Raw genomic sequence first — 27,945 nt, 5'->3', positions numbered from 1 at the left:
GCAGAAGAAAAGGACCCATTTCAGAGGATAATTATGAGGATCAAGGGAGCTAATATTTATAAAGCGCTTAGCACAGCGCCTGGCACATAGTAGGTGCTCTATAAATGGTACACATTGGTAGTTATTGTAGTCCCAAGGAGAAAGCAGGATTTAATAGCACTTTCTTTTAAATACACAGAGCAGGTGGCACACATATAAACAGAGCGCTGTCTTGAACCAGGAGAACCTGATTCTTACTCTGCAAATATCCTCTTTTGACCTGTGTCCAAAGTCATCATGTATTCATGTCATGATAATAGAGTAAAATGCCTTGGGGGGCACCAACTGCTTCCGGGACTTGGGGCGTCAGTTACAGCCCTTGTCAGTTACAGCCCTTGTCAGTGATGTCCTTTTCATAACTCTCCCGGCAGTCAGGCAATTAGTCAGTCAAGAAGGATTCCGTCCCTACTTTGTGCCAAGCTCTCAATATTGTTCAGTTGGGGAGTTTTCCCATTACTGGAGACTACATTACTGCTACTACTGCAAGCAATTCTACTACTATTATTACGACCACTCTTACTACTTCTATTATTACTTCTAATTACTATCACTACTAATGCTACAATTATTACTACTCCCACTGGTACTATTACTATGATAACGTTGATGACTATGATTACCACTCTGCATGCTTCTATTATTACTTCCACTATTATTGCTGCTACTTCTACTATTAATTCTACTACCTTAATTAACTTAACTGCTCTTTCTACTATTATTACTTCTACTATTAATACTATTACTACTGCAGCAGCTAAAATTAGTTTCTCTGCTAAAAGTATTATGTTATACCCAAATCTCCATTTTTACACTACTAATTCTACTATTATTACTCCTCCCACTTCTACTGCCATTATTATTACTTCTAATACTTCTACTATTAGTACTATGTATTGCTATTACTGCTACTACCACTCTTACTCCTGCTATTATTACTTCTACTACTACTGTTAGCACTAATTAATTCTACTATTCTTACTACTACCACTCTTACTCCTGCTATTATTACTTCTACTTCTACTGCTACCACTCATTATTTCTACTACTATTTTTCTACTACAATCATTACTACTCCTACTATGACTACTTACTACTTCCATTATGTCTACTACTTCTTTTATTATTACTATTAACCCTATTATTACTACTACTCATGGCACAGTGGAAAGTATATTAGATTGCTATCCCAAAACTACGATCCCCAACAAAACATGATTCAGAATCAGAGGATCTGGATTCAGATTCTGGTTTTGTCTTTCTATCCATGTGTCCTTGGGTCAGTTACTTCTTCTGTGCTTAGTTCCCTCATCTGTAAAACAAAGGTTTGGACTTGAGGGGTTCCAGGGTCTCTCCTCCCTCTAGTCTGTGGTCCTCTGGTCCAAGGCGGATGGCTACTATCCCCAAACAAAGTCTTTTATGCTGACCAATGAGGATTGGCTTACACAGGTCAGCACTGAATATGCCGTGTGGCCTGGGAATAACAAGGGTCACCGATCTCAGTCCTGCAGATAATTTTTTGCCCCAAATGGCAATGGTTAAAGTATAGAGAAGAAAGAAGAGTTTGGCTAAACCAATACCAAGTCTTCACGCTACACATGGGGAATGTAGAGCTGGACCTCAGATCCTGCTGATCTCTCTAGAGATCCTTCTCCACTTTGGAAGATCTCCATCGGACCTTGCCTTTGGTCGGAGGGCTTTTTCTTTCCCTACTTTCTAAAACTCACTAATTTCTAAACTCTAATTTGAGGCTTTCTGCCCTCTAATTTTAGTCCCAAAGCCAGCTTGGCTCCCTGGTAAGTACCTCTGGTTCTCTAATGATCTTTTCCCCTTTTTTGGCTGCTGGCAAACATGGCTCTGGCATCTGTTTCGTCTTTCCCCTTTGGTCCCTGCTACCAGACACTCCAGCACAAGAGTGTATTTCGAAGCATTTATTCCAGCTGAAAAGGAGTTTATGAATCTGAAATAATCTGCCAAGGTAATGTACTTGAAAATGTTCTTGAAAGTTGCATAGCCTCAGGCTGCATCACATTGCACTTTCTAAAGTAATTTGAGTTAGCTACAACCTGGTCTGTGATAGACAAGCACCCCTGCCACATCCAAAGGGTTAGGGCACCCCCCAGATCTGGAAAACCCACACGAAGTGGTTGGCCCTCTGTTTGTACCAGAAAAGGTCTGAATTTTTTTCTTTTTCTTTTATATGGAGTGTTTACAGTCCCTTTTATGCATTTATGAGTTACTAAACTTTTAAAGATATCTACATTTCTAGCTTTTGTGTATTGTCTACTGGATTTCTCAAACTTTAACTTTTTACTTATTTTAACTTGAAATTTTTTGTATATTATGGTATTAAAAGATAAAATATGTGATAATATGGAAATAGATTTTGCTCAGTGACACACGTAAAACCCAGAGGAATTGCTTGAAGGTTACGGGAGGTGGGAGGGAAAAGGGAAGGGAAAGAACATAAATCTTGTAACCATGGAAAAATATAATAAATTAACTAATTAAATAAAAATTTTCAATGAAAAAAAGATAAATTATGTGGACGTCATACAATCAACACATGATGTCATACAAACAACAAACATAGGATATCTGTATTCCAAGCTCTCCCGGGGTATTGTGCTTCTTGTGATTGCCACAAAAGAATGGTGATTTTTCTCTCCAAAACCACCCCTGGCAGTCTGGGATTGGCCAAACAGTGCCCTTTCCTGGTCCATTAGACAACCCCTGGTTCTATATATGCATTTGAAGTTAGGAAAACCTGAATTCAAATACCATCTCAGACGCTAACTGGTTGATTATGTGTCTTCGTTTCTTCATCCTTAATGGTTTCAAAGCCCTCCCTGACTCTAAATCTATAATCTTAGGGCCATTCAACTAAGAAGTTTTCTGATTGCTGTGAGAACGTGGTGAGGATTTATTTGTTTGGATACCTACATTCTGCCCTGACAATAGTCTACCCTTCCTTCAGCTCAGAGTGAGTAGAGTGAGGACAGAAGATAAAAAGAACTCACATCTAATGGAAGTTCTTCCAAACATCTAAAAAAATACAAAACTACTCCACCAGATTCTCACAGACTACTGGCCCAGTTATATTCTTGTGATCTCTGAGCAATGAGCCCTGGCCTTTATGATATTCAATCGGGCTTGGAAGGGAGATTGAACTGGCCCCACTTTTATTTGTCTCTCCATCTCCTGACTGAAATTGGAGTCAATAGAAATCAGAATTTTCACTGGACCATGAATAACTATCTAAAGCAGTCTTACAAATTTCCATGTGTTCTGTTCTTTGGTCAAAGAAAGTCATAACATCACAGATCTAGAACTAGAAAGACCCTCAGAGGCCATTTAGCACAGCATCTTCATTTTATAGAGGAAGAAATGGAAGCCCAAGAAAATTAAATGACTTGTAGAAAGTCATCCAGGAAGTGAGTGGGCATCAGAGGTGGAATCTGAATTCAGGTCCTCCTCCTCTAGAGACAAGTCGCCTCCCAAGTCCAAATTAGTGCAGAACAATCTCTTTTAGATCGGGAAACTTCCTGGCACATCCTGGGATCTTTAGTTATGATTGCATCAATGTGAAAAGACATAAGATGTTTTGGTCAAAGACTTCAACTCATGTCTCAGATCCACCAATTATTCACTGGGTGACTTTGAGCAATGTGAGGCTTGATTTCCTGAACTATCAAATACTTTAGATTAATGACTTCAGAGGGATGGCTGTGAGATCATGTAAAGAAAGCTCTTTGGAAGCATATATGGAAAAGGATTTTATTATATAGACTTAGTCTAGTCATCCTACATTGCACAAGAATTAACTTTTCAGTTTTGAGAAAGAATGAATGATTGACCCTTAAAATGATTCATTTAAACAAAATTTCTGCTGAATCCAAATTAATAGAGTATATGTGATAAAAATGAATTAGAAACAAATATTATAAATATTTATATTTGTATAAATATAAATAAAAATTATAAATAAAGTTATGATAAAAATTTATCATAACTCTAGTTGCACCCCTGAGAACCTGACCCCAAAAGAATATCTGGTGAAAAAAGACCTGGGTTAATTTCTGGTCATTAATTTTAGTCCTATACATAGCAGTATAGACTTTCTTTAAAAATATATTGGTGTAGGGGCAGCTGGGTAGCTCAGTGGATTGAAAGCCAGGTCTAGAGACAGGAGGTATTGATTCCAAGACAGGAGGTAAAGGTTTATTTTAAAAAATGCAAAAAAAAAAAAAAGAACAGAGTGAAAGGAGCAGAACCAGGAAAACATTGTACACAGAGACTGATACACTGTGGTACAATTGAATGTCATGGACTTCTCCATTAGTGGCAATGCAGTGATCCTGAACAACTTGGAGGAACCTATGAGAAAAACCACTATACACATCCAGAGTAAGCATTGTGGGAGTAAAAATACTGAAGAAAAACAACTGCTTGATCACATGGGCTGATGGGGATATGATGGGGGATGTAGACTCTAAATGAACATTCCAGTACAAACACCAACAACATGGAAATAGGTTCTGAGCAAGGACACAAGTAATACCCAGTGAAATTGCATGTCAGCTGCAGGAAGGGTGGGTGGAGGGGAGGGAGGGAAATAATGTGATTCTTGTAACCAAGGAATAATGTTCTAAATTGACTAAATAAATTAATTTTTAAATGCAGTAAAGAAATGCAAAACAAAAAAACTACATTGGGGGGCAGGGGAGGAGGGAGGTGGTTCAGTGGATAAAGAGGCAGGCCTGAATACTGGAGGTCCTGGGTTCAAATTTGACCTCAGATATTTCCAATTGTGTGACTGGGCAAGTCACTTAACTCCTATTGCTTAGCCCTTACCCCTCTTCTGCCTTGGAACCAATGCATAGTATTAATTCTAGATAGAAGGTAAGGGTTTAAAAATTATATGAGTGTACATACAATGAATATTCATTAAAAAATTCAATAATCTCAGAGTTTAAAAACCCTCAGAATTTTTCTTATATAAGAATGGGAATCCCATCTATAGCACCCTGGGCATTTATTTGTCAAACAGGCTCTCTTGAGATTGGAAATCTCTTGAGGTAGCCTCTTCCACTTGGGAAAAACCGATTGAGAGACTGTCTCCTTATATCAAGCCAAACTCTTCCTCTCAGTGAGCAGAACAAAGTTAAGAACTGTGAAGGAGAAAACAAAACAAATAAAATTTGGGTAATTCCTCCTCTTCTCCATCATCTGCTTTGATCCTCCTAACACCCCAAACCATGATCTTGTCTCTTTTTCCTTTCCCTTTTGTCTCCAATATGACTTTTATAAATGCCAGCATTTTAGAATGGCCTTTAGTATTCTTTAGTGTGTGACAGCAACCTAAATTCATTCTGAGTATTAATTCTCTTGACATTATTCTTACTAGACAATACCACTCTTGGATTCATTTTCAGTCATTTTCCCTTTCTTCCATCTTCTGTGCGTGTCTTTTTTTTAGCCCTTATCTTCTGTCTTAGTATAATTCTAAGACAGAAGAGAGGCAAGGGCTAGGTAATTGGGATTAAATGACTTGCTCAGGGTCACACAAGGAAATGTCTGAGGCCAGATTTGAATCTAGGTCCTTCCAATTCTAGGCATGGTTCTCTATCCACTGTGTTACCTCACTGTCCCTGCAGATGTCTTTTAAAACCTAAGTTACTCAATGAGTTTCCTGAGCATCCACATTGCTCCTTTTAGGTAATTTCCTCTTTTCTTCATCATTTGTATTTGGAGTGTTAGAATTTCATTCTTGAATGTACCATACTTCTCTGTCTTACTTCCTTATACATTTTTTGGCAAGGAGATGTTCTTTCTCAGAATTCATTGAAATCTGTCCTTTCAAAATCTGAGATGCATGTCAGACTGCCTGACTTTCCCTTCCTCATCCAACTCAATTTCTAATATAGCAATGACATACTCACTTCCTTTCATAGTTTCCCATCATTCCTACCTCAGCAACCAGTTCCTTCTGGAGAAGAATCAGGTACAAAACAGAACTTCTATATAGTTTTTCCCTGTCTTTTGAAGAATGAAATTATCATTAAGTTAAATCAAAAAGAGTTGCCCACTGTGATTTTACCCAAGTTCACTCCAACAGATGTCAGGATAGATAGATAGGTCGCCCAATCACATCATGGCAATTTTCTGTAGGAATTTTCTGACCTTGGGTATATTTGAGTATAGATATCTGTGGCCATGAAGCTCATTATTGTCCCCTTTTTTGTTTATTATCTATTGTTTATATTACTGATCCCCTTTCCTATTACTCTTCTTCCTGTACCATGCATGATAACTTTCTTTGTTATTAGGCTTAGTGTGTGTATCCTTGGATAGGTTTCTTCCTTCTTCCATTTTGACTTTAAAGTCCTCTTGATCAGATTCACAAGTCTCCAAACAAATGTATTTTCATTACTCTTCATTAGTATACCATCCCTGGATAAAGATATATCATCCCTATGTCTTAAACTATGGTTCAACAATCCAAGTTCTGTTCTCAGATGCTTTCTAAGATGGTAGGTTTTTCAAGAGCTAGAGTACCATATTTTACTTTATCTCAGTGATTACCTAGAATGGGAGCGGTCATCAGGATTTATAAACATACAATTATAAAATTAGTGAGGAGCAATATATAGAGCAACAGAAATATTGTTTGAAAAATGACGTGTGTATGTCTGCCTCCAGAGAAAGAATTGATAAATAGAAATAAGCAAGATATAGTTTTATATGTACATAGGTCTTTTTGCCAAATGATGTCTTCTCTGGTGTGAAGAAGGAAAGAAGGGTGGGAGATACCTGAGAATTTTAATGTAAAAAACAAAAAAGGAAATACATTTTTTAAAAGATTACTGAGGAGTTGAAAAGAACTCTAGAGATCTCCAAAGGAAACTTAGTCTAACCTTCTAATTTTACAGTTAAGGAAATTGAAGTCTTGAGAAGGCAACATGACTTGCTCAACATTTTTGTCTTAAAACAAGCTAATAATAGAGATGGAATTATAAATAAATGTTACCTCTTTACTGAACTGCCATCTCAGTCCTTAGAGTATTTCTCACAATATGAACTCGCTTATTTCCTATATCTCCAAATAAAAACCTAAGTGACAAACCTATGAAAGACTGTTTACATTTCTGTGCTCAGGGCAAGACTCTTTAAAGCCCTCTACACCAAGAACTGCCTGCCTGCCCCACTCAGACTTCTGGCTGGGAAGACTAGATAATATACAGAGAAAAAACAAACACAGCAATGGCTACCAACCCAAAGGAACCACAACCCACACATACCAAACAAAATAAACTCCAACAGCTTCTGACCCTGGATGACTACTATGATGAAAAAGAGCAGACTATAGAGGTGACAGTAGAGAGCAACAAACAAGAAAATACATCCAAACTTTAAAAAAAAAAGGAAATTGGTCAAAAGCTCTGAAGAAACTCAAAATGGAGTTCAAGAATCAAGTAAGAAAGATGGAAGAAAAATGGGAAGAAAAGTGGGGAAAAGAAATGAAAGCAATTCAAAAAGAAAATAACAGTTTAAAAGATGAAATATTCCACATGAAAAAAGGACAGAAATCACATGAAGTAATAAGCAAATTAGAGACCAGAACTGACTTGCTGGAAGCCATGAAAAGCAGGATAGACCAAACCAAAAAGGAAAATCAAAAGATCATAGCTGAAAACCAGTTTTTAAAGACTAGAACTGGACAAGTAGAAGCTAATGATCTTTCAAGACAGCAAGAATTAATAAAGCAAAGTCAAAAGAATGACAATGTAGCAGTTCACACCTATCTATGGACAAGGGAAATAGTTGAAATGTAAAGATTGTATTAGAAGAGAGCATGCTCAGTCTTGTGCATGGCTAGTAAAGCCTCTAACCCTTAATCCCAGCTTCCCCCAGGTTAGGCGCAAAATCAGGTTTCTTTGTGTTCACCTGGCTAAGAAAAACCACACCTATACCTTGTCATTAACCAATGATAATCATCCCTATGTATTGTGTATATTTGCATATCAAAGACATTAAAAGGAGCAGCCACAGCAGTCACCTCCCTCTCTTGGATCTCACCTCTTACCTATGTCTGTCTTTCCTGGAACTTGACCTCTGGCCAAGCTCCATTTTTAATTTCTTTCCTTCTCTATTTCTCTCACTGGGGAACTGGCTTTAGACCAGGCACCTTTCTTTTCATCTCTTTATTCTCTCAGCTAAGCTATATCATCCTCTGACCTGTGTGGTATTAATTTTGGATCACTGGATGGATCTGGCCTTTGAGTTGTCCAGAGATTGGAGTTTTGCTGTGGCTCCATTGTAATTAATACGGCCTGGTTTCTGACTCATTTCTGCCATCTCCTACATGACTCCATCACGCCCCCCGTGGAATCCAATCTACTATCCTTTCTTTCTCTCTCTCTCCTTGAGGCATTTGCAGAGACTGCCTCAGACAAAATAGAAGGAAACATGAAATACCCCATTGAAAAGACAACTGATTTGAAAACAGATCTAGGAGAGACAATTTAAGAATCATTGGCCTACCAGAAAACCTGGAAAAAATAGAAGCTTTGACATCATATTACAAGAAATTATCTAAGAAAACTGCCCTGATATTCTTGAACAAGAGGGCAAAATAGACATTGAAAGAGTCCATAGATCACCCTCTACATTAAATTCTGAAAAGACAACACTCAGGAATATAATTGCCAAATTCAAGAGCTTCTAAGCCAAGGAGAAAATATTGCAAGAAGCTAGAAAGAGACAATTCAGATGTCAAGGAGAAGCAATCAGGATTACACAGGATCTGGCAGCCTCCATATTAAAGGACCATATTAAAGGCTTGGAATATGATATTCAGAAAGGCAAGAGAACTGGGTCTACAACCAAGGATCACCTACCCATCAACACTGACTATATACTTCCAGGGGAAAGTATGGGCACTTAACAAAAAAGAAGATTTCCAAGTATTCCTAAAAAAAAAAAAGAACAGAACTAAATGGAAAATTTGATGTCCAAATACAAAATTCAAGAGAAATATTGAGTCAAACACTTTTTTAGAATCAATTAAAATAGTAAACACTGTGGAATCTGATAGTCAATGTGCCAAATCAGTATTTCAAGTGTGAAGATTTGGCTTGATCTAGAAATTCGTGAGTGAAAAAACAAGCATTTATTAAACACTGTGTATCATGCACAGTCCTAAATAGTGGGGATCCAGATTTGTTGTTCAGTAGTTTTAGTCATGTTTAACTGTTTATGACCCCATTTGGATTTTTCTTGACAAAGATCCTGAAATGGATTTCCATTTCCTTTTCCAGCTCATATTTTAGTGATGAGAAACTGAGACACATGGGGTACCTTAAGTGACTTGCCCAGTGCCACCCAGTCAGAAAGTATCTGAGCCTGGATTTGAACCCAGGTCCTCCTCCTTACTCCAGACCTGGTGCTTTTTCCACTGCACATCTAGCTATCCTGGGGGATCCAAATACAGTGACTAAAATTGTACATGTTTGTTTAGGATATGCTAGACAGAGAGTTCATCATTTTGCTACTTCTACCTCCCAACCAGATGCTGTATTAGTTTAGAAAACTTGGTGACCTCAAAAGAAACTTTGCCCCCTCACTTCTTTCCCTGAGAATACATAAATTCCTTCAAGGCTTCAAGGCTCAATCCATAATTTGCTAAACCTTTCATAATCACCTAGTTAGTATTCTCTCTTTCCTCAAATAACCTGATATTTTGTTATCTGTGTTTATGGTTTATTCCCCTGGTATAATATGCTCTGAAACTGTTTTGTTTTCATCTGTGTATCACCAGTGACTTGCATTGTACTTTGAATATTGTTAATATTCACTTAATGAATATTTGTTCTAGTAGTCTAGGTAATTGGGGTCTATTCATTTCAAGTCAACAGTAAAATTTATTGGTTTTGCCTTAGTGTTGGTGGTTCATGGACACATAAAACTAGAGAAGAGGCTTCAAACTGGTTTGATTTTATAAAAATGCATTATATGATATTTAGACACCTGTTACATTGTAGTCATCTATTTACATATTGTCATAGTTCTGTAAAAGGGAATTCTTTGTTTCCTCTGAATTTACACTTGTGAAAGGGAATCCTTTATTCCCTTTTTTAATTTTCAGTTAACACTTTGGTTAACAATAACTCAAGTACCCCTACTTAGTATCTCACTAGATTGTGAAGATAAGATTAACTCTCCTTTTTCTATTTTTGAATTGAATCAACAAAAGCTTGAACACCCTACTTAGCACTAGGTGGAGGAGCTCTCCACCCTTTCAACTCAATCAGCCAGGAAATGAGAATTCACATCTCAATCAGTCAGGAATCTGTGAACTCTTTTGAGGATTATTCACCTCTCCAGAAGGTGAGAAGTGGTTCCCACAAACACTGCCCTCTGGGCAGTGATGGGCAATTTGGAAGCTGTTTTTGGCCCTTGTGAAAAGGGGAAGGGACAAGAAGCCATTATAAAAGGCCCTGAATTTCTGGGACTAAAAAAGTCAACTCCAAGAAGGAAGTCAGCTTGAAGAAGGAGTTAGACTTCCAGAAGGAAGTCAGCTTCAAGAAGAAGGTCGGCTCAAGGAAGAAAATTGGCCTCAGGAGTCACCTTAAGCTCCAGTCATCATATTGACCTACCTCTTAGAGGGAACTTGGGTGAGTGGATAGCTGACTTTCCCTTCCTGTCTTCTGAGAGAGTTTAATTCTGGTTGAGGGTCAAAAAGTAATGAGAAAGGAAAAGAGAGAGAGGTAGGTCATAAATAAGACTGGAATGTTCTTTTCACTTAAATACATACAGCCAGATATTTATTTAAGAATAAATGGTAAAATAAGAGGTAGTTTTAAAATGTTTTTACATTAGTCCATTCTCTTGAGATGGAGGGCCAGCCCAAAGAGAAATTGTTTCTGTTTTTACTGTCCAAGTCTTACTTGTTGGATTGTTTTTCCTATTCTCTGAAAAGTCTCAGAATACTCTTTTCATCACAGAAAAATTCTTAATGTTATTCCTGCTGGCAGAGGAAGTTTTCCCCAATATACTGGAAAATTATCATTAGTATGGTAAGTCAGGCCCTGGCTCAAAAGAACTTATGGCATTCTTGCCAAAGCTGTGAATTGTTGGGGGTTAGGAGAATGGCATTTTAATTTGGAAACAGTATGTTGTTCTCCCCCAACCTCTTGTTATTTCCCATTCAGAAGATTTTCCTGACCACTCCTTAACCAACTTTTCCTTCTCCCATTATGTATTCTGTCCTTTTTCAAAGTCTTGAGTGAAATTTCAACACCCAAATACCAGTAGAAGAATGTATGCTCAAGGCATTGTGACATTGTAAGGAAACATGAACAATGTGTCCTCTCTGATCATCTGAGTTCCCTATGCCAAACAGTCATAGGATCATCGATATAAAATTAGAATGGATCTTGGAGGTTATCCAGTCCCACACTTTGACTGTACAAAAGAGGAAACTCAGGGTCAAAGAGGGTAAATCACATAATCTGAAAGTGCAAGAGCTGAGTTTCAAACCCAGGTCCTCTGGTTCTTCCAACCATACCATCTGCAGTGTTCTAAGGAATATATGGGGAATGGGGGTTAAGTGACTTGCCCAGGATCACACAGCTAGGAAGTATCTGAGGTCATATTTGAATTCAGGACATCCCATCTCCAGGCTTGGCTCTCTATCCACTGAGTCATCTAGCTGCCCCCTAAGGTATATTTCTAATGTACTCAATACTAGTAAGACATGTGTGGGAAGGGAGAGGCACTAAAAGATGGGGAAAGAGAAAATGTTTTGTTTTTCAAAAAAAAGAAACAGTCTATAAATTATAGATTAGTGATCCTGTCTTTGATTTCTGGGAAAATCCTAGAATAGTTCATTAAAGAGATGGTTAGCAAGTAAATAGAAAGGAAAGCAGTTACTATAGAATCAGCATAGCTTCATTAAGAACTTATCTCACTTCCCTTTTTGAAAAGACAACTAAACTAGGCGGTGAAGGGAATGAAAAAACATATCGCCTACTTAGCTTTTAGCAAATCTTTTGGCAAAATATCTCATACTATTCTTGGGGAAAGATTGACAGATATGGATTAGATGATAACATAACCAGATAGATTCAGACCTGATTGGATGGCAGGACCCACAGTTGCTATTAGTGGTTCAATGTCAATATGGTAAGAGATCTCCAGTGGAATACCCTAGGGATCTATATTTGGCCCAATGATACTCGCCATTTTTATCAGTGTCTTGGATAAAAAAAGGACAGATGGCATACTCTTCCAGTTTGCAGATGGTATAAATGGGGGAGGAATAGCTAGCAAGCTGGATGACAAAGTCAGGATTATCACAAAAGAGATAAATATAAAGTCTTACACAAGTACAAAAAATCACCTTCATGCTTACAAGATGGTGGAGGAATGGAATGATAGCAATTGTCTTGCAAAAGATCTGTAGATTTTGGTGGACTGTAAGCTCCATATAAGTCAGCTGTGTGATATGGCAGACAAAAGAGCTAGCTAGATTTGTGGCTACATTAAAAGAGACATACCATCTAGGGACAGTGAAGGTCTGCCCTTGTCAGACTTTATCAGTATTGGTTTTAGCTCTGTGCACCACAGTTTAAAAAGAATATTGAAAATATGTGGGATGATGAATGGCCTTGAATCCAAATCATATAAAGTAATAATAATAATAACTAATATTTATATAGTCTTTGGGGCAGATGGATGGTGCAATGGATAGAGTATGGGGCCTAGAGTCAAGAATTAAAATCTGGTCTCAGACTAGTTAGCCGTTTCACCTTGGGAAAATCACTTTACCGTTTTGCCGTAGTTTCCTCATCAGTAAAATGAGATGAAGAAGGAAATGGCAAAGCATTCAAGAAAACCCCAAAGTAAGACACAATGGAGAAATGATTGAATAACAACATACAGTATTTAGTATATGCCAGGCACTGTACTAAGTCCAAAGTGTACTAATAATGCAGTTATTATCTCATTTAGCCCTAACAACAAACCTGAAAGATAGGTGCTATTATTATCCTACTTTCCAGATGAGGAAACCGAGGCAAACTGAGATTAAGTGACTTGCCCAGCAAGTAAGCATCTGAAGCCAGAGTTGAAGTCAGATCTTCCTTACTTGACTTTGTAGGCATATTTGATTCTGATATGCTTCTGCCCCAAGACATTCCTTCATAACTCTCTGGGGGTCTTCCTGACTCCAGACCTGACTATCTATCTGCTGCATCACCATCCGTTATATGATGATTGGCTGAAGGAAATGAGAATGTTTAGCTTGGAGAAGTCAGGGGCAGGAGGAACATAATAGAAGTTTTCAAATATTTGAGATGTTGTCATATGGAGGAGAGATCAGACTTGTTCTGTTTGGCCCCAGTGGGCAGATCTAGGAACAGTGAACATAAATTGCAAAGAGATAAATTTAGGGTTATATCAGGAAAAACATCCTAACAATTCAATGATCCAAAAGTGGAATGGCTTACAAAGAAAGGTGGGAGGTTTCCCTTTCTTATAGGTGTTTAAACAAAGGGGGGGACAACCACTTCTTTTTGGGGGAGGTTAAATTTTTTTTTATTTCAAATTTTACAAAATCAAATAAAACAAACATTTCCATATACAAAGAAAAAGATTGTGTAGAAATGAAAATTTAAAAATGTTTAACTCACTTTTCTTCATTCTATATAATAAATCCCATCCACAAGTGTCCCAGTTCCTCCCCACTCTCCCCACATCATAGAAGCCATCATCCAGGAGACAGACGTATTCATGCAAGTTAACATTCACAATTTATTCTTCCACTATTGATTCTATAGCTGTGTATAATGTTCTTTGACTCTACTTATTTTAATGCTCATTATCCTGAGTAGTTCTTACCAAGTATTCCAAAAAATGAGTCTGCTCATCATTTCCTATGGCATAGTAGTATTCCATCACAACCATATACCACAATTAGTTTAGCCATTCTACAATTGAAAGACATCCCTTCATTCTCCAATTCTTTACCACCACAAAGAGTGCTATTGTAAATATTTTGGAACATATGGATTCTTTTCCCTTTTTCCCTTGATTTCCTCATGAAACAGACCTAACTGGTCTAATTTTACAAGACTGCTAATAGATGGGATCAAAAAAGGAAAGGATGACAAATGGAACAAGATAGATCGTAGGGGAAAATAATAATTAACACTTAAAGGTTTTACTGAAAGACCAGAAGGGAAGAGAGAGTAATGCAGTGAAGAGGTAGAAATAATATTTTCTTCTCCAAAATGGGCCAGGCTGGCTGGAATTATAAAAAAGGTGATATCTGGGGATAAGGGGCAGGTAGGTGGTACTGTGGATAGAGACCTAGCTTAGAATCAGGAAAACTCATCTTCATGAATTCAAACGTGGCCTCTGGTACTTACTAGCTGTGTGACTGGGCAAATCACTTAACCTTTTCTGCCTCAGTTTCCTCATCTGTAAAATGACTGGAAAAGGAAATGACAAACCACTCCAGTATCTTTGCCAAGATAACCCCATATGGAGTTATAAAGCATCTGAATGACGGAAAAATGTGGAGATAGACTTGTGCCTTGACCCCTTTCAGTGGAATATATGAACTGGATTTAGGAGATGAACATGTACATTGGCCTCTTCCTGAGGGAATTACACTTAAATTTGTTGATATGGCATTTTTACTAAGGGTACATAGAGGAGGATAAGCTGAATGATCAAGGAGAACCTCTCCCTTTACGAACCTATAAGAACTATAGAAAAGATCCATTCTCTCCCCTTTGAATGCATTGCTTTGGAATGCTGGCAGATATCTCTTAAAGCTCTAGGAAGTTCTATCTCCTCCCTGGCCCCTAATTCACCTCTAAATTCCTGACAGTAATAGCAGCTACAAGTCCATGCCAGCAAGAACTTTTATTTGTCTAGGTGAGTCTGAGATTAGATCTTGCCTCTTCTACCTTGTGTTTCTTTCCTTGAACAAAACAATCTTTACCTCTAGGGAGAATATAGTAGGTGTAATGGCTTATTATCTTACACTTTAAATATTTGTTTTTTTGTGTTTTAATAATTTATTTTGTAATAGCAGCAACAAATAGCTGTCCAATACCTGATATAGCCTTTTGTACATTAAGTACCTTTACTAGGAGAGGCTCTGTTGATCCTTTCTGGGGAGGTCTTCCTCTATGTGAGCCATGTCTAAATTTTGTTGTACTCTGGGGTGAGGGCATAGTGAAGCAAACTATAAGAAAATGCCTGACTCCCCACTTGGTTCAGGTCACCTCAAGGATGAGCCTGGGCTCTTTGTGACTCCTCCTTTGAGAAGGGACCCTTTAAACCACAAGTCGGAGGCTTTACTAGGACAGTGGGGGCTCAAGTTCAAATAGATATGGATCCCAGGGTCATTTATTGACTTAGAAAACCATGTGTTGTATTGTGTTTTTATTTATTTTGTTAAACATTTCCCAATTACATTTTCATCTGACTCAGGTTGAACTTGGGAGTTTTGCTCTCTCAGGCTGCAAGTCTGACTACTCTAAACTACTGAGTAGGTATTGGGACCTGTACTTGCAGTCGAGGATAGGTAATGGGCTGTGAAACAGATATGAAGCTGAGTCTGTGCTCCACTCCTCTAGGTGTGGGGACAGGATGTGGTGGTGGTGGTGAACACAGCTGAGGGAATGCCCTTGAGGTGTGAGAATTGGCGAAAACTGAAGGCAAGGGCACATTAAAAGGAACACGATCTTGAGACTGGGCAAAGAGATTGGGATAAGAACTTGTGGTGGCTTGTGACTTATTTCTTTCCATTTTCTGTAGCATGTAATAGTCACGATCCTTATGTCTTATGATCAGATATAACACCTCAGATTTGCTTGGCATTAAGGGACCAGGAAAATCAAAAGGAACTTGAAGCAAGAGGGAATAGCACAGTAATCTTCTGGAAGCAAAGCCATATCAAGTGCTATCTTGTTTATGCAGCCCCTGACATCTTCAGGAGAGATTGACAGAGCTTTCATCATCACATAAACAGATGCTGATCTATTAGATTGGGTTTTTTTGGTTTTTTTTGTCATGAGCAAAAAAGCCCAAAATAATTATTCGGCATGATCCTAGCTGTGATTGATGAGGAACTGATATTCTAGTCCAGTGATGGAAAGTCTATGGCATGGGTACCAAAGATGGCACACAGAGTGCTCTTGGCCACCCGCCCCCCCCCCCCACCTCCCCAGAGTTTGTTACTAGAAAGGCAGAGGGACTCAGGTGGAGTTGCTCTCCTCCTCCTCTCCATAGTGCCTGATGACATTTTTTCACATCCCCTGCCCCTCTGCCCAGCAGCCCAATGGGAGTGCTTTCTCCCTCTCCTGTGTGGGGTAAGGATCAGGGCAAGGAATATCTAGCTTGTTGTGTTGGGGAGGGGCATGGCATGAGGTCTTAGGTGGTGGACACAGTACTTAAACTCTAAAAGGTTCACCATCACTGTTTTTGCCTCTGGTTCTATCTATCACTTAGAGGAGCAAGGAACCAAGGATTGGAAAGAATCAAAGGCTAAAGATGTATATAATGGGTATGTTGCTGTTAACTTGCTTTGGTTTATTTCGTGCATATAAATGTACATTATATACACATATACATAATATATGTATAGGTATATGTGTATATAATATATATGTTTTATATTTATTATATATATATATATAGTGTCATTTGGTGGTCTCAGTCATGTCCAACTCTTCTTGACCACATCTGGGGTTTTCTTGGCAAAGATAATGGACTGGTTTTCCATTTCCTTCTCCATCTCCTTTTGCAGATGAGAAAACTGAGGCAAGTGACTTGTCTAGGGTCATACAGCTAGTATCTGAAGTCAGTTTAGAACTCAGGGAGATGAGTCTTCCTGATTACAGTCCTGATATTCTATTCATTGCATGACACATAGGAAGGAGAGAGACAGACAGACAGAGACAGAGAATTAATGAGGAATTCAATAAAAACAAGGGGTAAAGAATATCATTAAAGACTTGTATGATAAATATATATATGTATATGTGTATAGATATACATATATATACATACATATATATGGATGTATAATAAATGGCTAGTTACATAGTGAGAGCATGGACCCTAAGTTAGAACCCCTGGGCTTGGTGGTCTCTTCATCACTTCTAGTTCTAATAGTCTTATTCTGTTTCTATGAAAGACAGGGAAACTGTTCTAATAATTCTATGAAAACAACTTCACTAAGTGCCGGATGTCTTTTTGAAAGATTCATAAATGCATACTTTTGTCCTGGGGGCCTTTCATTATCCTTTCTTCTATTTGAATTATTTCTATTTTTTTCTTTGAATCTAGAGGAAAACTTCAATGATTTAAAGAGAATGAGGGCAACTCCCTTGCCTTTAGTAGTCTGATCTCCAACTATCTCCTTTTTTTTTTTTTCACTTCACAGGACTGGAAGAGTGCTTATTTCCTGGCAGAAGTTCCATGAGAGGATGGAGAAGAGGAAGCAGGATTGGAGCACTAGCACATAAGTCATGGAAAAGGGAAGAATCAGGATGGTGATGATATATGGGTGTACCAGAATATATGCTTTCTTTTCTCCCATTTTCTGTTGATATTTTGGTTCTTTTTCCACAATAGCCATTCCTTTTGGGGTCATCTAGAAGGAGATAGGAGAATGAACAGGGACCATGTGGTCGGCTACCATTGGATGTTAGCTATTGCTCTTAAGGCAATCTAGATGCCTAGGATTAATGACCAATGAAGCTGAGGAAAGGGCTACAAACAGCATGTCAGAGAACTGGTAGAGAACTTGACTGACAGCTGCCATGTCATGTGATTGGTAAGAAAGCTGTAAGATTCTCTATTTTCTCTCACATCCCTCCTACAGAATCAACTCTAGGTAGATCCTAGACATGCAAGCTCTTCCTTTGATCTTCTCTGTCATCCTTGGGAAGTGGGATGAATAATGAAGAATTGTCCCTCTGACATCCCAAGAGGGAAAGCTGGAAGGAAGCTCTGGGAGATAGTGAGATTGGCCACTTCATGAAAAGAGTGACTAACATTTTTTTTTGCAGTTTTGCTATGTTTAATAGATCATGTGCTTTAATAATCTAAAAATAGAGGAATGTGACTGAGAAGAGGAGGTCCCAGAAGCAGGGATGTGGGTGACAAGTCAAATAAGTTGTTTTAGTTTCTCAGTAATTAGTAGGGAGTAATATTTCATATTCATACCTTTGCCTAGATCTAGGTCAGGGAGGAGTTCTTTCATTAATCAGGTGACAACTTGCTTTTTCATAGGTTTTAATACCTGAGCAAGATGTGGGCTAATATTCCAACACCTCTAGTGTCTCCTGGGAAAACCAACCAAGTACATATTCAGTTTGCACTCAACATCATATCTCACATAACATCATCCCAGTTTGGCATCTCTTGCTTAGCTCTACAGGTTTGGGGATTCAGTTTGATTTGATTGTAGATTTCAAAAGGACCTTAGAAATCATTCAGTCTAATCACCACACTTCACAGAAGAGGAAACTGATGCCTAGAGAGAGAGAGGTTTTCCTTCTATCAACTATTTCCTATTTATCCTATATGTAACTTGTTGGTACATATTGATTTATCTGTTGTGTCCTACATTCGATTATGATGTCCTCAGAGGTATTTCTTCATAACCCCAACACATAGCCTAGTACATAGATCAGTTGTTGTTCAGCCATTTTCAATCAGGTCCAGCTCTTGGTGACCCCATTTCAATAGGGCTTTTCTTGGCAAAGATACTCGAGTGCTTTGCCTTTTCTTTCTCCAACTTATTTTTACAGATGAGGAACTGAAGCCAACAGGGTTATGTGTGTGACTTGTCCAAGGTCACACAACTAGTAAGTATCTGAAGCTAGATTTGAACTTTGGAAGATAAGTCTTCCTGACTCCTGGTTGGGTACTCTCTTCGGTACATAGTAGGTGCTTCTGGACTGAATGACTGGCTATGCAAGAAGACTCCTTTGTGATGGCAATATGTCCCAGAGGCAGGAATGTGGGATTCAGCCCCCTTCTATATTCTAGATGTTTCATGCCAATGTTTTTCCAGGTGCCAGCTGTGCTGGTGATGAGGCAGGAGGCAGTGAGCAGAATGAGCGAAACAGACACATTGTCTAGAATGTCATCTCAGAAGTAACTGGATGAAAACTGTGATGCCACAGAAAATATTTGTGATGGGAGCCAGATCACATAGGGAAAAGTGGGCCAGGGAGCTCAGAGAAAGCCTCCAGAGAATCGCCATTATCCTTAAAGTACTTTTAAATTTAAAAACAACAGCGATGGAGGTTGGTGGATGTGTCAGTGGGTTAGGTGCCTTTCCCGTCTCCGGGATTAGTCCTGTTGCTAAGGCACCAATTAGGTGTATGAGAAATAGTTGTCAGCAACCGCCAGCTGGGCAGTGGCCAGAGAGCTCTTCATCACTTGTCTAATAAACAAGTGGAACTCCTGCACTAGCACTGTCTATTCTACCAAGCTTTAAGAGCCCCGAACTGTTAAGGATGGGGAAAGAGTTGGAAGAAGTACTGGGGAATGCTGGCTCGGGACTTCCGAGCAGCCCGCCCTGGTCAAACTGCCCAGGATTCACAATTGTGGACGGGGGCTAATGTTGCAAATAGAAGACAGGAAACTGCCTTGTCCCTGTTTCCAGTCCATCTCCCAGCAGGGAGGGCCGCCTGAGGATAAGTAAGAAGTAGAAGGGAGGTAGTTTGGATTACTGGGGACGTAGCGAGGTGTTGCCTCCAGCAGAGCACAATTTTGGAGCCAGCTCTCCGCAGGCAGGGGAAGTCTTCGGAGGGGACCCGCCGAGTGACTTCTGGGAAATGTAGTCCATCAGTTTTTCTTCCCATTTTGAGAGAGAATGAGGTTCCCGAGAGTTGGGGGTCACGGAAGCTGCAGTAGCATGAATGGAGAGTCTGGACGTCAGCGTTGGGGTTGATAAACACGGGACTTAAATGGAGGTTGAGAGAGGGCAGAGAAGGAATGGAAACTGGTTCCAGGGTGCAGAGATCAACTATGTCACGAGACCTGGTCCCTTTAGCCAATGGCACCGTCTGCTAGGACCTTCCTGGGATGACTGAACTGATGTGATGTGCTTTATTTAGTGTCCCAACCCAACCCATTCCCACCTCCTCATTCCTCTGCCCAAGAAAATAGATTTACTACAAGACTTCTTTGTTAAGTCGGTCAATAATTCCTGATTTAGTCATTTTAGATAAAAATCTGATAAATTCTAATTGCTTCTGAGTGTATGTCCCAATTCACAGATTGGAGTTGCTGTGGAAGAGAGAGCCAATGAGTGGTTTGTTTCACTCTGAAATAAAAATATGGACAGACCTCAGTCCAGAGGGTCAAGCTTTTTTCCTGGCTGGGGCCTTGAGCCACGTGAAAAAAAATGTCAATGGCTGTTGATGCATCCTTAATACTATTAGCTTCCCAATAGCAGCGAAAGAGTAAACCATGTAAATCTGGACCATTAACCGTAGGCAATATTGGAACTATGACTAAGTGCTAGAGGGAGGCTTGATCAGAAGAGGAAGGAACATTCATCTCAGATGCAACATCAGTCAGTAAGTATTCATTAAGTTGTTACTATGTGCCAGGCAGTGTGAGATATACTAGAGTTATAAACATAGTGCAAGCAAAAAGAAAGACAGTATCTACCCTAGAGGAGATTCCGTTGTTTTTAATTTAATTTAATTTTTACACAATACTGCATGTTGATTCCAAGGCAGAAGAACAAGAAGGGCCAGGCATGGATGTTGTGCGCCCCAATCCCCAAATGATTGAAGGGTTTCAGACCAAACTATAAGAAGGAAAATTCCTTTGCTTCCTTCTGACTACTAACCTCAACACATCTTATAACTCTGGTTAAGACCCTGCTACGTCAAGAGGATTATACTCCTTGGATCATCCTTTAGGTTTTGAGATGGACATAGAGATACACCTCCAGGCTATGCCTTGATACCAGATCGGATCTAAGATATATATATATATATATATATATATATATATATATATATATATATATATATGTATCTAGGGTGACCCTAAACTATGAGGGTCACCCACTATGTCTTCAGGCTGACCAACTGCCCCCCCCATTGTGCCTGAGCACATATCCTCCTCAAGTCATGTATTGCCTGTTGTAAAGAGTATAAAGACCCCAGAAATGATGTCCTCTGGGAGGCAGCTTTCCATCTATGCTGTCCTCCCATCCAGATTCAAGATTACCTTCTAAATTAATAAATTTCTCTTTTTATTTTTAAGCTAAGTTTTTGGGTACCCTTCCCAGGGGATTCACCTTAAGCCCCCCACAACAAAGTGACTTGTCCCAGGGTCACACAGTTAGAACATCTCTGAGATCAAATTTGAACCCAGGACCTCAGGTTTCCAGGCCTGGCTCTCAATCCACTAAACTATCTAGCTGCCCATGAGGAGATTCTGTTCTAATAGGGGAAGATATCATACAAAAGCAATTAGAAAACAGAGAGATGGGCAAAGGAGGTACCCTTAGTAGGGGTAAAAGAATAGAGCATCATGATTGGTCTAGGACCTTCCCCCAAATGCAATCTCTGTTAAGAATTAATCTCAGAGGGGGCAAACAGGTGGCTTTGAAAGCCAGGCCTAGAGGCATGAGGTTATAGGTTCAAATCTGACCTCAGACACTTCCCAGCTGTGTGACCCTGGGCAAGTCACTTACCCCCCATTGCCTAGCCATTACTGCTATTCTGCCTTAGAACCGATGGTAAAGTTTTAAAAAAAAAAAAGGCAAACTCAGAAGAAAAAAAAAGAAATTATCTTAGGAAATTTTTAGTCTCTTGGAGATTTTTCCTGCCCCCACTGCCCTCTCCCAGTTAGTTCAGTTCAAAAGATTCTGTCTTCTGAGTGGAGATCAGAGTGGAGACCCTGACTAAGGGAAAGACATGTAGGAGTAATAAGGAAGGAGTTGGCAAAGAGGAACACTATTCACCTTCTAAAGATGGGGACTAGTCAAGGAGGAAGCCAGCTAGTTTGGCTGTGGAATGAATCCCTTCTAATGGCCATATGATATTACAATAGACTCTCAGATTTGAAAGGACCTAAGAAGTCATCAAATCCAACTGATATCTGCATAGGAATTGCCTCAACAATATTCCTGATAAGCAGACGTAGATAATGGGCACAGGGAGAATGGCATGCGGATCTAGATATCCAAAAAGGGAGGGTGTGCTCCCTTTGCACATTCAATGCCATTTTTACCTCACAGTCTTCACCTGCTTAATGGAGTCCTTCTCCCCCAGCTCACCATTCTTCCTTTCTCCTGTGATAGCAAAGGCCAGACTTTTGGCAAGGACAGAGTATCCTTTCTCTTGGAATGACTGCTCAGACTGTCTCCTGAATGGTCTCCTACCCACCTTCTTTTTTTTTTTGGCATCTGGTAAATTTATTTTTTGTTTTTTTTTGTTTTTTTTTAAATAGTATTTTATTTGATCATTTCCATGCATTATTCATTAAAGACAAAGATCATTTTCTTTTCCTCCCCCCCCCCCCCCCGTAGCCGACGCGTGATTCCACTGGGTATCACATGTGTTCTTGATTCGAACCCATTGCCATGTTGTTAGTATTTGCATTAGAGTGTTCATTTAGAGTCTCTCCTCTGTCATGTCCCCTCAGCCATTGTAGTCAGGCAGTTGCTTTTCCTCGGTGTTTCTACTCCCTCAGTTTGTCCTCTGCTTATGGATAGCGTTCTTTCTCCTAGATGCCTGCAGATTGTTCAGGGACATTACACTGCCACTAATTCCTACCCACCTTCTTTATAGTTGCCCCAAGTAAAAGAATGATTAATTATGACTCAAATGACAAGTAGTTATCTGATTTCTGCTCAGAGACCTCCTGGAGCAACCCATTTCACTGGAGGACAGCTATAATTGGCCCCAAATCTATTTCCCCCTTCCAAGTTTCTATCTCCGTTCTTCCCTTTGGAATCAAGTATATCACGCCCCCTCCTTCTTCTGAAGGACAACTCTTCAAATATTTGAAGTGTCTTTCCCAAGCCTTCTCTGCTCTAAGTAAAATACTTCTTTTCTTCAACTGATTCTCCTGTGTATTTCAGTCCCTTCGCCATCCTTGGATGCATTCTGACTTGGCAGCCTCCTTCCTAAATGTGGTATATAGAACTGAACACAGGTAACAGGTAATCTCATCAGGGAGTGTAATGAGGGTGGGAGGGAGGCTAGAAGATGAGGAGGGAGTCATCTCCTTCCTTCTAGATGGTATATATCCACTTAACCCCCCCCCCCCCCCCGCCACTGCCCAGCCCTTACCCCTATTCTTCCTTGGAGCCAACACACAGTATTGATTCTAAGATGGAAGGGAAGGGGTCAAAAAATAAAATAAGCCTTTACTTTGACTTGGTTATTATAGAATTTTATGAGCAAATAAGAGAGTTCACTCAAAAAAGGATACCTCCTAGAGAACAAAACAAACATTTGTTTTCTTTCTCTCCTGCCTCCCTCTTCTCCCCACCCTACCACCACTGGGAAAAGGAACAGAAAAACAAAATCCTCAGAATAAATACATATAATGAAGCAAACCAAAATCCTTCTTGGCTATGTCCAAAAATGTATGCCTCACTCTCCACTTTTAGAAGCTCTTCCTTCTCTGTCAGGAGGGAGGTTCCTTATTAGGACTCTGGAGCTGTAAATGGTTACTTCACTAATCAGAGTTCTTAGCCCTTTGAAGGTTGCCTGTGTTTACAGGGCTGTTGATGTTTTTCCTGGTTCTGCTCATTTCATCCTGCTTCTGTTCATTGTCATTCCATGTTTCTCTGAATCCAGCCATTTTATAATACCACATAGCTCAGAATAGATACATTATGCTTAATTTATCCATTACCCAAATGATGAGCATCCTCTTTGTATCCGGTTCTTTGCTACCACACACACAAAATTTACTGTAAATATTTTTGTATTTTGGGGTCCCTTTCCCTTTTGTCTCTTTGGGATATAGTCACTCCCTTAGATGTTTGGGTGGAGTTGAAAACTGTATGTGTTGAGATATTTATAACGCTCGCATGAAAATGTGTTTTCTTCCTTCCATTAACCTCATGATGGCTTTATTTATTTATATGGCAGCTAAAAGATGGCATTAAGGGAGAAGACATTGGGCTGACTTCTCAGAGTGGCCTTCATGGTAGGGAGCAGTCTTCTCACATTCAGAGCTTGGTCTTTAGGAACTCAGGAACTCCATTTTAGCAGTTCACTCCATTTTATTTAGCCTATAAGAGGTAATGCTGGGGGCAGCTGAGTAGCTCAGTGAATTGAGAGTCAGGCCCAGAGATGGGAGGTCCTCGGTTCAAATCTGGCCTCAGACACTTCCTAGCTGTGTGACCCTGGGCAAGTCACTTGACCCCCATTGCCCAGCCCTTACCACTCATCTGCCTTGGAACCAATGGAACCTTGGAACCTTGGAACACAGTATTGATTCCAAGATGGAAGGTAAGGGTTTAAAAAAAAAAAGAGGTAATGCTTCTTACCAATAGTTATAATTTTATTTATATAGTGTTTGAACCATTACAAAATGCACTCTTTGCAACAATTCTATAAGAGACAGATAGTATAAACATTGTTATCTCTATTTTAGGGACAAGAAATTTAAAGGTCAAAAAGCTCAAGTGACTTATCAAGGATCACAGGGTGAATTAAGTGTCATTGATGCTCATAGGGAGCATTCATTCATGATCCTCAAACTCAGAAGGTTTCATTCATCTTTCTAGGACTTGTGCAAAGATCAGGTAATCTATAAATATTTGTGGAATGGATGAATGAGTGAGATTCTCTTAAAGTAAAAGTATACAAGGAATGAGAATCAGCAGCAAGAAAAAAAACACACACATGTACATATATGCATAAATATGTAGTTTGGATACTTGGGTGTGGATATATGCATATACATTAAGTGTATTGAAAAATAAGGTTCATAAAAAGGGGACCAAAGTGCTCTTTTAGCCTAGGGAGCTGTCTAGATACCCAGCTGTAATTTCTGGGTATTTTGGCTGTTACTAGTGAAAGGGTAGCAGATGCCCACTTTCCCTCCCTGAGCCAGCAGTGCACAAAGCCCTAAAACCAATGAGATATTTAGATATACAGAAAATATCTCTTTAATTACAAATAAACTGGGAGGTGAAGGGATCCCTACTTCTCATTTTTCTGCTCTCGCACCCACCTTCCAACATTTGTTGCAAGACAAATTCTTCGGTTTCTTGAGGGTCTCTGACACTTCCTGATCTCACAAAATCACCCCAGATCTGTCTAAGATCTGCCTGGCTACAAATCCTCCTTTTTACTCCCCAGAGTCGGTTTCAAGGGTTTGGGAACAGTGGCTTAGAATGGCAGAGCTCACTCAGCCAGGTTTTAGCCTGGGTTGGACCCCAAAGCTCACCCTAACTTAGAATAAAGCCCAAACAAGTTGGCACACACTCACACACAGCAGGGACAGCCAGATCTGCTCCAAGCTGCTCTCCAGCTGATCAGGAACCACAGGGAAGGACTGAAGGGTTGTCATTTGTTCTCCAAAGACTTGAGATCGGAAAAGCTCCCAGAAGCAGCCCTTCCTCCCTCTTCTGGGGCAGGACCAGGACCAAAGTGGCAGTCCAAGACCCAGACCAAGGACCAAGTGACAGTTGCCTATCCATGAACCCTTCTTTCTCGACCCCCTGGCTTTTAGAATACTGTCTCCAAAGGTCTTGGTATGTGCCAATGCCAGTTTCTTAAAGCCAACTTTCCATCTTATGCTTCTCTATAATTTAATACAGTATATACATGTATGTACATGTGTATGTATATGTGTGTATATAAATAAATAGATACAGAGAAAGAGAGAGCGACTTGGTGATACAGTAGATAGAGTGTCAGACCTACAGTCAAGAAGACCTGAGTTCAAATCTCACCTCTGACCTATACCAACTATGTGATCCTGAGCTGTTTGCCTCAGTCTATAAAATGAGCTAAAGAAGGAAATGACAAACTACTCCAATAGCTTTACCAAGAAAACCTCAAATGGAGTCACAGTCATACATGACTATACAATTGAACAACAAAAATATGTGTCTGCATGTGTGTATTCATATGTACATATACATATAGAGAAACATGCAAATCACCTAATTACATTTACTCATTTGCCTCTTTGTGAGAGGCAGCACTGTGTGGAGGAAAGAGAGCCAGACTTAAGTTAGAACTGAGTTCAAGTTCCCCCTCTGACACTAGTATAACTCCTCAGGGTCCTCAACAACTCTCTAAGACTAAGTTATTGATTCGCATTGGTAGAGGGAGTTTCATTGCTGGAGTGCCATACGATAATGGAATCACAATCAGAGATCCCTTCACCCCCAAAATATCTCTAATTTGATCCATGTAACATTGTATCTACTAAAAAAAATTTAATTTAAACCTTTACATTTTTGTTTTAGTATCAATTCCAAGAGAGAGGAGTTGCAAGGGCTAGACAATTGGGGTTAAGTGACTTGCCCAGGATCACACAGCTAGGAAGTGTCTTAAGCCAGATTTGAACCCAGCTCCTCCCTATTCCACACCTGGAGTTCTAACCACTATCTTACCAAGCTGCCTTCTGGATCTACTACAATTATCATTAACTTGGCAAGAAAAATGAGACTTTATACTTGATAAGTAGCAAGAGCCAGTTTAATACATTTTTAAAAACATTTCACCAGAAGTCATGTATCTGTAGCTTGTATGATTAATAATAAATAATACTTCTCTAATTTTCATAACCTTTCAAATCCACATTCCAGTATATTTCTTGAAATACAGTATATATTTTAAAAGCTGAGTTGGAAGAGATTTCAAGTGATCCTATAAATCTATCATGTACCTCAAAAAGACAAAAAGAAATACCCAAAATCATTCAGCCTTTGCTTGAAGATCTCTAGTTAAAAGGAATTTTTTTCTCTCTTCTGAAACAATTTTTTTATGGCTCTATTATAATGTTTTTATGTATATCAACCTTAAATCTACCTGCTGGTAACCTTTACCTACTGTTCCTACTCCTGTCTTCAGAGGCCAGAGACTGTTTCTCTTCCACAAAACATTCCTTAGAATGTAAAATCCTTGAGTGTAGGAATTGTCAAGGCTATTTATACTCATGTAAAAAAATGCTCTAAATCACTTTTGAATAGAGAAATGCACATTAAAACAACTCTGAGATACTACCTCACACCTATTAGATTGACTGATATGATAGAAAAGGAAAATAATAAATGTTGGAGGTATGGGAAAATTGGGACACTGATGCATTATTGGTGGAGTTGTCAGAGATCCAACCATTCTGGAGATTAAATTGGAACTATTTCCAAAGGACTTTACAACTGTGCATACCCTTTGATACAGCAATACCATGCTAAGTCTGTATCACAAAAAGATTACCCTTAAAAGGGAAAAAGACCTGTTTGTACAACGATATTTATAACTGCTCTTTTCATAGTGGCAAAGATTTGAAAATTGAGTGGTTGTCCATGAATTGGGGAATGGATGAACAAATTGTAGTATATTATTGTAACAGAATATTGTTGTGCCTTAAGAAATGATAAACTGGATGACTTCAGAAAAACTTGGAAAGACATATGAAGTGAGGCAAAGTGAAGTGAGCAGAACCAGAACATTGCACACACAAAGTAACAGCAATATTGTATGATGAATAATTGTGAGCAATTTAGCTATTCTTAGCAATACAGTAATCTAGGACAATCCCCAAGGACTCATGATGAATAATGCTATCCACCTACAGAGAAAGAACTGTTGGATTCTAAATGCAGGCTGAAACATTTCACATTCTTTCTTCATTTTTTTAAGTTCTCTTCCT

The 27,945-nt window shown here is 39.2% G+C and overlaps 1 protein-coding gene across 1 annotated transcript in view; it reads left to right on the top strand.

The window, feature by feature from the left end:
• Nucleotides 1–21,061, top strand: part of SNX18 (sorting nexin 18) — a 196,737-nt gene extending 175,676 nt beyond the window's left edge. The window contains exon 2 of the mRNA XM_007486309.3: nucleotides 17,501–21,061. Coding sequence (XP_007486371.2) covers nucleotides 17,501–17,613 — 113 coding nt within the window. The 3' untranslated portion in view covers nucleotides 17,614–21,061. The remainder of the gene's footprint in view (nucleotides 1–17,500) is intronic.
• The last annotated feature ends 6,884 nt before the right edge of the window (nucleotides 21,062–27,945 follow it).

The sequence above is a fragment of the Monodelphis domestica genome, chromosome 3 (genome assembly GCF_027887165.1).
Source record: "Monodelphis domestica isolate mMonDom1 chromosome 3, mMonDom1.pri, whole genome shotgun sequence".
Lineage (NCBI taxonomy): Eukaryota > Metazoa > Chordata > Mammalia > Didelphimorphia > Didelphidae > Monodelphis > Monodelphis domestica.
This window is presented reverse-complemented; position numbering and strand designations above follow the sequence as displayed.